This window comes from Muscardinus avellanarius, assembly GCF_963383645.1.
Source record: "Muscardinus avellanarius genome assembly, chromosome: 1".
Classification (NCBI taxonomy): Eukaryota; Metazoa; Chordata; class Mammalia; order Rodentia; family Gliridae; genus Muscardinus; species Muscardinus avellanarius.
In genome coordinates, this window is record NC_137786.1 from 4,948,785 (window position 1) to 4,962,628 (window position 13,844).

General features: G+C 49.6%; 1 protein-coding gene across 1 annotated transcript in view; it reads left to right on the forward strand.

The window, feature by feature from the left end:
* UBE2QL1 (ubiquitin conjugating enzyme E2 QL1) overlaps nt 1-11,994 on the forward strand; it is a gene marked incomplete at both ends in the record, with an annotated part of 33,886 nt that extends 21,892 nt beyond the window's left edge. Inside the window, one exon of the mRNA XM_080710908.1 lies at nt 11,863-11,994. Coding sequence (XP_080567034.1) covers nt 11,863-11,994 — 132 coding nt within the window. The remainder of the gene's footprint in view (nt 1-11,862) is intronic.
* Nucleotides 11,995-13,844: the final 1,850 nt, after the last annotated feature.

The following is a 13,844-nucleotide window of genomic DNA, read 5'->3' on the forward strand; positions in this document are numbered from 1 at the left end:
TTATCTTTGAATCTTAGCACAAGATATTTACAATGTAAATTGTAATTTACATTACAATTTTCTGTTATTGTGATATTTACAATGTAAATATCACAATAACAAAGCCAGGAAAATTAATTTCCTGTGCCAATGTACAGAATACACCTGGGATTAACTTTTCCATTACCTGCAAAAGGGCAGTCGGGATGACTTACTCTTTGACTCCTTAGGACATCTAATTTAGCGCCCTCCTCCACAGTAGAACCTCCATAAAACTGTCGGCCGCAAATGTAACATCACGCACGCTGCGCAAGTGCTTTCAGCAAAACTGAAGGATTTTACTTTGAAGCTCTGGTTTTCTGAAAATGTTTACCATAAGTCTCGGTTATCATTCTCCTTGCAGTAAATCCAAGACAACTGACCACATAACTTAGAGGAAGGAAGGTGTGTTTACGCACAGTTTTTTGGCGATCTCGGAGTTTCAGTCCATGTCAGGCCAGGTTACATCTGTGGAGCCATAGAGAGAGAGTCCGCTCTCACATTATAGAGGCTGGCTGGGAACAAGAGAGTCAACAATCAGGGGAAGTCAAAGACAAAGGCCACACCCCCAGGACACACCCTCTCCAGCCACACCCCACCTGCCTAGGTGAATCCACCACAATGGTGGATTACCACCAGTAAATCCACCACAATGGATTTATACGCTGATGAGATTACAACCCCATGACTTGATCGTTTCAACTCTGAGCGTTAATACATGGGCTCTTCAGGGGACAGTCTGTATCTAGCCATAACACCATATTAAGATATTAATTGGAGAGCTGCGGTCAGCACTTGCATGCTGGTTGGAGTTTTGAGTGAAAGGACGCTGTCCTGTGCACATGGCCTACAGTGGTGCAGCCCAAGGCTGGCACTGTCATTATTCATGAAGCCCTGTAGATTCCCTCTCCAGCCGTATCATAAGGTCTTCAGATCAGGAGTGATCTTTCCACAAGAACCATCAGCCAAATAATGAGTGAAGACGCCATAGCTTGGGAGACTGTGGTAACACATGTTAAGAAGTGCTTATGGTCAGAAAATCTGGGACCCAACATAGTTTCAATTGGAGGTTTCAGCTTTAATACCTACCAGCTGCATGACCTTGTGTCTCAGTTTTCTTGTCATGAGGAGAGGTCATAAAAGTCTCTCCCTGGAGAAGATTGGAGGCCTCAGAGCAGAACACCACTTAGCCTGTATCTAATTATATAGTGTGCATTGCTTGAAGATTGTGAGTAGCACATGCGAAAATCACTGATTGAATTTTTCCATCCGTATTATAATTCTTACTCAAAAAGCAAATACCCACCAGATACAACAGCACATACCTATAACCCCAGTATGTAGGAGGCTGAGATAGGAGGATAGTAGGTTTAAGACCAGTCTCGGCAACTTTTTGAGACCCTCAGCAATTTAACAAGACTTTATTTCCTTTCTTTTCTTTCTTTTTCTTTCTCTTTCTTTCTTTCTTTCTTTCTTTTTGGTGTAACTCAGGAGCATATGACCTCTGAGCTACATGCCCAGCCTGATTTTATTTTTATTTTGAAACAGGGTCTCACTAAGTTGCAGAGGGCCTCACAAGGTTGCTGAGGCTGGCTGCAAACCTGCAATCCTTCTGTCTCAGCCTCCCAAGTACTGGGACTACAAGTGTGTGCCACCACCCACAGCTGACCCTGTTGCAAAATAAATAAGTAGAAAGATCTACGGATATTCCTCAGATGTAGAATGCCTCTAGGTTCAAGGCCTAATACAAAAATAATAATAATAATAGTACAGCAAATCTCCTTATATGTGTTTCACTCTTATACAAATTAAAGGTTTAAAATCAGTAGTGACACCTTTATACAAATGAAATAATTAAAATCAGAACATCTCCCAAAGTAATGACCTAAAGTAATAATAGCCAGCCCAGTTGCTTATAGGAAGTCTCCTTCTAATTTTATTAGGTCAAACAAATTCAGTCCTTCAGTTTTCTATGCATTTTAACCAGACGCTAGAAATTTGAATAGAAAAGCAACTCCGTAGCTCAGTTACACGCTTGAGACTAGTCTATGGTAGTAGAACACCAGGTTTTCCACAAAGCCCCCCAGCTTGTTTTGAGAGCACTCAGCATTCAGCACTCAGCTCTCTCTGCCCTGCCTGCATTTCAGGGCAAACATAGAAAGCATGTGTGGGGGGACTGCTTCCATGGGATCCTCACCCGAACAACCCCAGCAAATCCAGAAGCAAAGCACGGGCTGACACGGTGCACCCCTTTCCCGTGGCTAGTTCCTCATAGCTCACTGCTGCGTGGGTTCTTGGGTAAGCAGAGGTGGGGGGCTGGAGACAGGGAGGAGGGAGGGGCAGCTAGAGGAGGCGGGAGCATCGTTTCCCTACAAGTTGATACTCTCTCCCAGAAATAAATGGTGCAGGGAGGTGATCCCTCAACCTCCGCCCTGGTAAGAGGTTAATGTAGGGAAGTGGGGGTACAGTTTAAGGGAAGGCTATGAACAAAGGGTTACTTTCAGAGAAAGGGGGCCTGGGATAGGAGAGACGACAGCGATGTTGTGTCCCGCGTGGGAAGCTTCGTGCTGACTGGGGGCTTCCGCTCCATGCCCGTGCACACGGGAAGGGCGCTGGCTTGCTCTCTTTCCAAACCACAGCTTAGTGCGTCTGCCCTGCGGTGTTTCCCGCCACCTTGGAAGCTTTCCCGTTGGTGTCTAAGTGAAGGGCGGAAGGAGATCTAAGGTGTCAACGCAGATGCCGTAGCCACCTTCGTGTTGCTGCAGAGGCTTGGCATCTTTGGGCAAAGACACTTAGCCTCCTGGTATCACTGCGAATCCCTAACCACAGCAGAATGGGGGGGTGCCATATTTTATCTCATTTATTTTCTTTTATTTTTTAGTGTGCGGAGGGGGAGAGGATACCCAGACCCAGGAGTATTCTTCCTCTGAGCTACACCTCCAGCCCTATGATTTTTTTTGGGGGGGGGTGGAACCCAGGGGCATCCTCCCTCTGAACTATATCCCCAGCTCTATTTTATTTATATTTTTATTTTGAAACAGGGTCTCACTAAATTACTGAGGACCTTGCTAAGTTGCTAAGGCTGGTCTCAAACCTGCGATTCTCCTATCTCTGTCTACCAAGTACTGGGATTACAGGCATGCACCATCATGGCCAGCTTTATTATTTGTAATCCTACTATCTTAGCCTCCCAAGTACGAGGATTACAGGCATGCACCACTGTGCCCAACTCCTGTATTTTCTCTCTTGAGGACTTCCTGAATTTCCCCTCAGGTTCATCCCAGTCTTGCCCTGCCCTGCTCATTTCTACCTGGCTGCCTACCAGGGTCACTCTGGTCATGGATAATGGTGTAGCTGGTCGATGTGTGCCCTGCAGCAGTAGAGAAAGTTGGTCAGACCACCAAGAGCCAGAGAGCCCCTGGTCCAGAGAGGCACAGGAGCCCACCCCTGTGGTGGCTGCTGCGTCTCAGAGCAGGCTTTAGGGAATACACTTAGGAACTAAGAAATGTTAGGATTGCTGTGTAAAGTGCATCGCACCCTTGGCCAAGGCTCAGGTGCTCCGGGGTCCTTGAAAGCAGGGTGGTGCGCACCTGCTTAGTTAGCGGATACGTTTCTAGAACCACATGCGGTTGGTACCTCTGGGTCAGGAGGGGAGGGGGTCATTATTTTTACACTGAGTAGATGTTTCCTTCTGCAGCCCTAGCCTGGCACCTCTTTAGCACCTCATTAGCAGCCTCTGCACAAAACAGTCAAATGATGTGCTCAGGGCAAATGCACCCAGCCAGTGTCTTCCAGTTTTTTATAGAGTGTTTGGTTATTAAAAGTTTTCAGCACACAAAGGTTTAATTTTCCCACAGAACTGTTTGGGGTTTGCCTGCAGTTCAGGGAGCTGCCGTGTTGTTGCTGCCCCGGAGCGAAGCTGTAGAGGGCAGTGCGTGCAGGGTCTAGGGGAAGGGGCACTCGAGGGCCACTTGCGGCCACTCAAGTGGACAGTGCGCTCCTATGCTTCGAACCTCGTAGCCCTGGTAAAAAGCCTCCCAGGAGCAGCAAAGTTTCATGCATGCACAGCACGTTTGGGCCAGCCCCTGCCCATCCCTCACCATGAGGCCCCTGCAGCCCCACCTGCAGCCCCATCTCTAGCACCGCTGCCCACTTGCTATCGGCTTCCTCAGCAGGAAACTGTCATGGAGCTTTATGATAGTAAAATGGCGCTGTCTTCACTGGACACTTGTCGCCATCAGCAAGGATCTGCCCTTCTCGGGGATGGGAGTGGTCCCTGCCTCTCAGTAGACGATGGAAATACCCCTTCTCTTTGGGATTTCATGATCCCAACTCCAGGGACTCACAAATTTCCACCTTCACCCCAGCGTCCCAGGGTAAACTCACTTCTGAACCCTGGATCCAGTGGCCGCATTGTTGCTAAAGGTCTGTCACCTGAAGCTGGCCTTGTGGCATGTCCTCAGGGGTCAAGGACAGGAGGGCAGGCCTTCCACCCACCCCACACGCATGCAAGTGCCCACAGCCCTCTGGAGGGGCCGAGATGATTACAGGACTGTCCACCTTCGCCCGCCCAACAGGCCCCAGGAGGCCTCCAGAACTGAGCCCAACCTGGGCTGTGTCCCCTCTGTGTCCTGGCGAGGGAGCAGGGCCACAATGGTAGACCTGCTGTGCGTTCAGTTGTGACAAGGAGTCTCAGCAAGTGGCCCCCAAACCCAGTCCTTCCTGCTGGGGTTAACCCGGGAAGGCATGTTGCCTGTGTGGCAGGGGGAGGTGGGACCCTCTGCAGGTCACTGGTGTCCCCTGCCAGAAGGCTGGGGCCAGAGTTCCTGTGGATCCCCACCCCTGCCCCCAAACCCAGCGGGCTGGAGCCCACCAGCAGGCTCTTGGTGACATGTCAAACTTTGGAGAATGGCTGGCCGGAAGTTGGTTCAGCTTTATTCAAAATAGGGGGCTCAAGAGAGAAACTCACAGGGCAGAGGGTGGGTGAGCAGAGCCTCAGCCCTTGGGCACAGCGAGGACAGGCCTGCTGTGAGTGTCCCACAGGAGCTGGGCGAGTAAAACTGGCACATGGGTGAGGGTGAGGCTGAAGCCGTGAGTGTCAAGCGTCCCTGCGTGAGCCAAAGTCCACGTGGGCCAGTGATGGCATCTGTCTGGCTCTGCTGGTGCACAGGGAATGTGCAGGACTCTGCTCAGAGGCCTCCTCTACACCCCACAGTGTGAATTCCATCTCTAATGACTCAAGAGAAGAAAAAATCAAACTCAGGACACACCTGCTCTGTTCCCCACAAACCACCCCACTGCAGCCAGGTAGACTGCTGCTCAGCAGCGAGGTGGTCATAGCTAGTGGGCAGAAATTAAATTTCACATCTATATAAGCACAGTTCATTAAAAAAAAAAACAGTAAAGTGCTAAAGTAGGTGAAGTAAATAATCCATGTAGAGTCTTGTTTTTGCTGTGTCTTTGCAGTAAAAGTAGACTGTTCTGAAAGATAATATATATTTTATACCGTTGGTGCCCAAATCATAACACTTTCACACTTGAATCTTTATAGAGGATGTATCTCAAAACTTCAGCTGCTTGCAAAATCTCATCAGCTTTATTTATTCAGTGCTGCAGAAGTTGTTTCTGCATTCGGAAACTCCTGTGCTGCAGAACGCCATGAGCGCTTTCTCTGTCATTACAAGTCCTCATTGCTCAGGAGAGAGCAAAGCTGTGAAATGTCACCCTTGGGTGCAAAGGCGGACACGCTCCCTGAAGCCAGACACTCGCTCCAGAGGGAAAGCGCCGGGCATCTGCCACCCCGGCTGCCTGGGAAAGTCTTGCATCCTTTCTCAATACCATTTCTCCAAAACAACCACGTTTGCAGTTCAAACTCATGAAGTTCCTGAGCTCTTACAGGAGCAGAGAACAGAATGTGGCCGTCCTCTGTCCTGACAGATAGATCCCGGGGCGCTCTTTCCTGTCACGTCATGGAACACACTCTTAGTCTCTGTTTCTGTGGGGTTTCCCTTCAGAGGGGTTGCTGTAACTATGATCTGTGCCAAGAAATCTGAGTAGTGGGGGTCAGGAGATGAGAAATTGTCTCCACTGACCAATGATCCAACCAGCAGCAAATGCCAGGGAGGGGATTGGGGTCGCAGGGGATCGCCTCCCACACAGGAGGAGAGGAAACTGGGGAAAGGCAGGAAATGAGGATGGGGTAACTTTCAGTGCATCTCGTCTCCCTGGCAACCATCTGTTGGCTATGTTTCCCCAGCGTTCAAGGACAGACCGTGGGTACATCCTTCCCATCTTTGACATGCAGCATCAGGAGGACCTGGAATCCCGTCCCTAAATTAGGCTGCATGGACAGATGGAAGGAGTCTTGGTCTCATGGGCTTGCTGAGGGTGGGTGGCCACAGGCTGGAGTAAGCAGAGTTGTCCCCCCACCTCCTGGTAGTGAGGAGGAAGCCCGCCCAGCATGGGTAGTCTGTTAAAATGGAGGTATCGTGGGGAGGGAGGCTAATTCCCTTCTCAAAATGTGAAGAAGAAGGAATAACGTGGTACCCTAAAAAAGAGCTCGTGTGTAGGAAGCCGGGTTGGCCCAGATTCTGAGCCAAAGGGTCAGGTTAGCTAGGAAAATCACTCCGAGAGTGGAGGATGGCACAGTCCCTCTCGGTCCTGGGAACTTCAGGAAGCGCAGGCTTGCTGAGGCTGGCCGCAGTAGCATTGTCTTCAAGGCACCAAGCTAGGTGTGAAGGGTTTAGGTAAATGCAGAAGTACCAGTGTCTCCTCAGCCGGCAATTCAGAGAGACGGTAGGGATGCGCTCAGGACAGTATTTCCAGAACCTTCCATGCAGGTAGAACGATCCTGAAGGAGAAAACAGACCATGGGCTGTTTCCTGATGAATAATGTTTTAGCCTTGAAAATGGAACATTGTGTCCATGGCTGGGTCCACGTAAAGCAGCCGCCTCTTGCATTTTTTGCCTCAACACACACACACACACACACACACACACACACACACACACACACACAACCAAGCAGGCATAAAAGGAGAAATCTGGAAAGTGAGAAATTTCTGGAAAGTAAGAAATATAGAATTAATTTAGCATGTACATGATTTAGCCATAGTGTACATGATTTACATATACATGATTTGCAGGCATAGTGGCACACACCTGTAATCCAAGTACTTGAGAGGCTGAGACAGGAGGGTCACTGGTTCAAGTCCAGCCTCAGCAACTTAGCAAGATCTTGTTTTAAAAATAAAAAGGGCTGGGGTGTAGCTCAGAGGTAGAATGTCCCAGGGCCAAAAATTAAATAAAAATGGACATAATTTAAAAGGCTGAGAAATTAGCCATGTACATACAATATATTTGATTTGTCTAATGACATTTTTGTGATCAAATAAATAAAGTCATGATATCCATGTGAAAAGACAGAAAAATGTGTGTGTGTGTGTGTGTGTGTGTGTGTGTGCGTGCATGCTCATGCTTAAAAGAAGAAACTAATCAAACTATCTTTAGCCAAAGGATATCAACCCTTCATAGGAGCTTTAAAAAATAAAAAGCCCCATTTATTGTGTTCACCCTGGGGCTGGTGCTGGGCCAAGCATCTTATCTGTTTTAATATATTAAATGCTTAAGAAACCCCAGTGTCAGGTAATACTCTTATTAGTCTTATTTTATGGCTTGGGGAATTGGGATTCAGAGGGGGGGGGTATGTCTAAGGTGTGAGAGCCAAGCAGTGTTGGATTAGAAGCCAGGCCTTCCGCCACCCAGCACACACAGCTCTAAAACTCCGTCCCCAAGCCGCTGGTCACCTGCTCAGTGTGCCCAGAGAACAGATTCTGGGCCTTTCCCTGGGGCTGGATTTCAAGGTTCAGCTCAAGTGCCATCAATCACAAACCTTGCTTGATGCCTAGACCACCAAAGCTGCTCTCTTCTTCTCTCTTCACTCTCTCTCTTCCTCAATCCAGAGCTCCCCATTCCCTCTGGACTGTGAGCTCCATGGAGCCCAGAATTCTTTCTCTGGAAAGCTTTGCAGTCCAGCAGCCCAAGGTGCCCAAGGGAGATGGCAACTGCTGGAGGAGAGAGAACTGGGCCCCTTTGCTGGGCGCCGTCTTGATCCATACGCCAGGGAATCGCCCTCCTGGGGACGTGTGACAGCGTCTCAGATAGGTTGGTTGTGGTGGTTCTGGCATGTTAGTGGTCAAGGCCAGGTGTGCTACCTGCACCCTACTCCGTGTATGGATCACCCAGGGTGTGCAAGGCCAGGCGGGCCCGGCCTCAGGCTGAGGAAGCCTGCCACGCGGCCCCCGCCTCCTCAGCTTCTTCCCATGATGTGCCCCGCACCCCTATAGGACACACTCTGTGGCTCTTTAAACGTAGTGCCCGGCACGTTAATGAGTGAATGAATGAATGAATGGCTGAACAAGGCATACAGAGGGTGGAGGGAGACGCAGGAATGCTGGCACGGGCTGAAATTCCATGCGCATGCTGGTGTGACGGAGTCCACATGAGACCAGGATTGAACCGAGGACCTGTGTTTGGGGTCCTATTAGCTTATTAGCTGTGTAGACATGTCTTCATATTGAATCGTGGTGGTTGACCCCCAAAAGCCAGAGGAAAGAAAACTAAAGGGCCTGAGAGGACCACGTAGCCCGAGAGGACCAGGTTCACGTTAGTACTGCTCTGCTCAGGGTCGGCGTGAGACCTCTAGGTTGTTGATGGCAAAGTCCTGTGATGTTCATAGCTGTAGGTTTAGGCTCTGTGGCTTGGGAGACAGTTCCTTTATGAAGGTGCTGCCGTAGCTCTGGATGGTAAGATAAAAGTAAGTAACTAACTGAATAAGTACAAGTAGAGATAGTTGAGGAGAAGTAAGAGCTATTCCAGGGAAACATCCCAGACTAGACTCACTGTCAGCTCTACAGAAACAGACAAGGGAAAAATGAATGTTTTGAGAGGGGGAAACAGTCCTTTATTAATAGGATGCAGTCCAGAATTCCATGTGTTCAATTCGTTGTCTTAATGAATGTGCCCAGTAACGCTGTCAGATGGGTATTATCCACACTTTCATGCCAGAAGTCCACGTTCCAAGAGTCCATATCTGGAAGAAGGAAACGGCAGCAGCAGTCACCACAGGGGGTGGAGGCCGTCCCTCTCCTTGTGCTGTAGGCGTTGCAAAGGAATTTCAGCAAGAACAGCTCAGCAGCCCGGAAATAGAAGGGCTGGTTATGGAGTCCAGAGCTTCACTGTGTAATACTGAACTGGCCAATCCGGAGAGGACAGACAACCCATGAAAAAGCATCTCTTCCCAGTCGGGGTGGGTGTCAGATCTAGGAGCTGAGAGCTGTTTACTGACAGTGGAGTGAAAGCCGTCCACCCCAACTAGTTCATAACAGGCTCCGTCTCTTGGTCGCTGAATTGACTAAGCCCTGAGCTCCATGTTCATCATCCCTCCAGGGAAGAGACAGCAACAAGGAGCAGCCTGTTCCTGCCGGGTTTTGTTTGTTGTTTCTTGTAACAATTGAGACTTTCACAAAGAACAGGCAAAGTGTATGCTCATTCCCAGAGCGATGGAATATTCAGATTATTGTGCGCCTGTTAGTCATAAGTACCTTTAGTTCAGAATTCTCAAGCTATACCATAGTGTTATTAAAAAGACTGATAAATTAAACCATGTACTTTATTTAAAAAAAAAAGTAACAACACAGCCCTTGGTATCTGTTCTCACTGGATGTAAAAATGGATGCCAAGGGTCCCTGCAAAGATGCTCCTTCATGTGTTTAAGGACAAACATGTGGACTGACCTCAGCCCATGATGATGAGGATGATAATGAAAACGTTAGCTCTCGGTGGTCCCTCAATAACAAGCATACCTACATCCCATTAGAAAAAGCACAGCATTACGTAATTCAGAATGAGCGCCATATCCCGGTGAGACGTGGGAAAGTTTCCAGTGCTTTATTCATAGCTACTTCTGGCTTCTCGCCTGGCCTTACTGCTCCCTGTGAGGAGCTCAAATGATGTGAACCCAGCCGCCCTTTAGCAAGGGTGTCCCTGCCTTGGTGGCAGATGGACAATACACCAGAGGGGACAGAGCGCCACACCTGGACCCCCGCCACCCACCCAAGCACGGCTCGGCCTGCCCACTGAAGCAGCGGCGGCTGCTGAGTAGGAACCACCACCTAGCTTCAGATATACAAATTGCCAGAGGATTCACAGGCAGTCTGGACCATCCCACTGGGTTTGTCAGACAGAGCCAAGACTGGTGGGCACTGCCTGCCCCTGGCCACACAGACCTGGGTGGCTTCTGCCCCTGGTGCCTGTCCAAGGGAAGGGCCCGCAGCGTGGGGCAGGAGGCCACAGATGACGAGGCCGATTCGACAGCACGTGCCCATGGTGGTGCTGTTGCAAAATCATTACACACTGGGAATGTAGAGGTCCTATCCAGAGAAAATTAGTAAATTAGTAAAGCTCACAAAGAGCGGGAAGAAGTTGGTTGTCATCTGTGGTACTGGTTAGTTGGTGAAATGCAGCCAGGTGTTTCGGGGTGTTTCTGCCCCATCCACAGAATGCTTGTCCAAGAGACTCAGGGAGACCGGCAGAATCCCAGGACAGCCTACACGAGGCCCAGAGGGAAGAGATGTCCCCGTGAGGCTCAAGGGGCACTCTGGCCATCTGCCAACATGAGATGTAGAAGCAAAGCACATCTGTGTAATCAAGAGTCCACATCACCCCATCTCCCAAAGAGCTTCTGTCTGCTCATACCTTCTCATGTCAAATAAACCATATTTTCCAGGGCTTGCCAAGGCAGTGCAACCTACTCTCAGCAATGTAACCTGACTTTTTCTTTCTCATGGTCTAGAGCCCTCTTTTGCCATCTTTAGATAAACCAGATGCTCCCCTTCAGAACACGTCTGGTCACTGCCAGGGCGGTGGCCCTGACCCCAGCCCCTACCCACCTCCCAGGCTGTGAGTGGACACAATGACTCTGAGTGATGTTAGGCGCACAGAGTCATTCATTGCTCCCAAGCCCAGATTTTCAAAGGGTCTTTTTTTGTTTGTTTATTGAACCCAGAAGCGCCGTACCTGGAAAGCAGGCACTTTGCCACTTAGCTACATCCCAGCCCCCCAAGCTCAGATTTTAAAAGCTAGAGTTTTTTAATTGCATATAGTAACATAAATATACACATCTGGCCGGGCGTGGTGGCACACGTTTGTAATCCCTGCGCTTGGGAGGCGGAGACAGGAGGATCGTGCAGGTTCGAACACAGCCTCACTGGCTTAAGAGACCCTGTTTCCAAATTTTAAAAAAGTATAAAATAGGTCTGGGAGTATAGCTCGGAGGTAGAAGGGTTTCCAGGAACTCCAGTACCACCAAAAAAATAAAAAAATGAAAAATAAACACATCTGTATATTAAGAAATATAAATTTTGTAATTTCCACTGCTATCAAAAAAGAATTAAAAGTTACAAAGACATTCAGCTGAGGAAGTACAAGAAGTTAGAAGGCTGTTTGCCTCGGGGAGAACAGGCTCTTTAAATAGAGCTGGTCCTTCCACAGAGCCCCAGGGTAGGCGGGTATCTTCTAGCTTCAAGGAAGACACAAATCCAGGTAAAGTGAGGCTGTGGGTTTGTGAAGACAGCCCCCAGCCCCTGAAGACTGGCTAGCCCCTGGCTCCCCCATCCGCTCCCTACCAAGGCCACAGTAGGGAACGGATGCCTGCCCAGCCAGAGTGGCCACCCTTGCTGCTGGCCGGTTGGACGTCCCCACTGCTTTGTGTGTCTTTGGCAGACTTGGTGGCAAGCATAACTCCTGCAGAGGTCCCGACCTTGCTTCTCTTTGTATCTCACACAGGGGCGGATCTGCAGGAAGGCCGGCAAATCAAAAAAGTCCTTCAGTCGCAAGGAGGCCGAAGCTACCTTTAAGAGTTTGGTGAAGACTCACGAAAAGTACGGCTGGGTCACTCCTCCCGTCTCCGACGGCTGATGTTGGCCACGTGCGTCAGACGCTCCAGCCCGTCCACACACACCGCCTCCCCTGACATCCATCTCCTCCCAGCGCTGCGCATCCCCCCCCGCCCCGACCTTTTCTACTCCAGCCAGAACTGCATCCTGAACGTGAAGGAGACATTTAAGTTATTTATGAACAAATGTGTTTACAGAGAGGAGGAGGAGCGAATGCCGCTCGGATTGTGTTTTGACGAGCGACGAGTGGTCATTGCTAAGTCACTTTAGAACACACGTCAAGATGGTGATGGTCCCCGCTGCCCGCCCGCGCCTTGGCCTTGCTTCTTTCCATGACAGCAGCTCCAGCAGCAGCAGCAGCAGCAGCAGCAGGACCCTCCACCGGCTGGCCCTGTTCTGCTCCGTGTGCTCTGTGTCCGTGTAGATTAAGTGGCACGGGCCGGGCGCCCCGCACCAGCCCCTGTTTGCTGTGCTCGGCCTCCCTCTTCCTCTCCCTGGCAGGTCAACATCGCCTGAAGATGCGTCTTTCTTCTTTCTGTGGCCTGTGGTCTTCTGTGGCATCGTTTAGACCCCATCCGTGCTCTGACCTTCGGCTCCTGAAAAACGCAGACTTGCCAATTGCCAGGTTCTAGTGATTTCAAACTACACCTGCCCACGTGGTTAAAAGGTGTCCTTTCTCTTTCTCTTTCTCTCTTTCTCTCTTCTCTCTCTCTCTCTCTCTCTCTCTCTCTCTCTCTCTCTCTCTCTGCTGACTCTGTGGTGTGCTGCTGTTCACAGATAAACCAGTGCCATTCGGTGAGAGGCAGGGGTGCCTTGGCACCAGGTGGACAAGGGCTCGGATGCCAGGGGCCACCCCTGGGACTCAGAGAAGGGCCGGGCGGAGCGGACAGTCGCTTCCGATGCTAGGGGGTGCTATCGTGACTGTGTATCTATGCTCTCGTCTTCTCAGTCACCAAAAGCAACAGACGGGTTCCCACCCGCCGCAGTCGTCTGCCTCGTTCTGCCTGTGCTAGTGGCTGGGAACTCCAGAACCCAAAGGACGCCGGCGAGCCAGCGAGCGGCCGCACGTGGGTTGCATGACCGGGTCTGTCTCTTCACCCCATAGTCACTCGTGTGTCCCCCAGGTTGAGATGCAAGTACCTTTGCCCTGGTGTAAACTCCCCGTTATTTAATCTCCACGCGGTTTCATTACTCTCTTCTGTTAAGTCACTTAGAGCTTTCTAAGAAACTCCAGGGAATGAGGAAGTACTGTTGATAACATGCAGAAAGAGGTAAGATGTTCATTCCAAGTGGAAAAAAATCTTATTGGACACATTTTAAATAAAATCATACCTGATGCACTGCCTCAAGAATTCAGTCATTGTGGGCTGTCCTTCTGTCTAGAATGTTCCATCTGCTTTATAAAATCATAATGTTTCAAAGACTGCAAACACCAAAACTTGGTCGGCAGGGGCAGCACTCCCCAGGTGGGAAGTGAAGATTTAGGTTCCCACAGTCTTTGCAAATACTGAGTACATTAAAATGGTCTCAAGAAGCAGGCACAGAGATGAGTCGCATCTAACCAAGAGCCTTGAGGGATAACTGGTGGGTCAGATGCAAACGTGCCAATTGTATTTGACCACTCTGAAGGCAGAGCCAATCATCTTCTTGGCCTATTATAGACAATTCTTCAAGAGGTCTTGGCCACCTGGTGAGCTACTCACTTGTTCAAAAGTTCTTAGGGACCCGAGAGGCCTCTCCTGGAAGGACAGGGGTTAGCTTCCCCAAGCATGGCTGGCAATCAACAAAATCTACCCTTTTTTTTTTTGTCGATCAGCCAAATTGACCATTTATTGTTGCTTTTAGTTTTTGCCACTTTCCTATTTTCCCTGA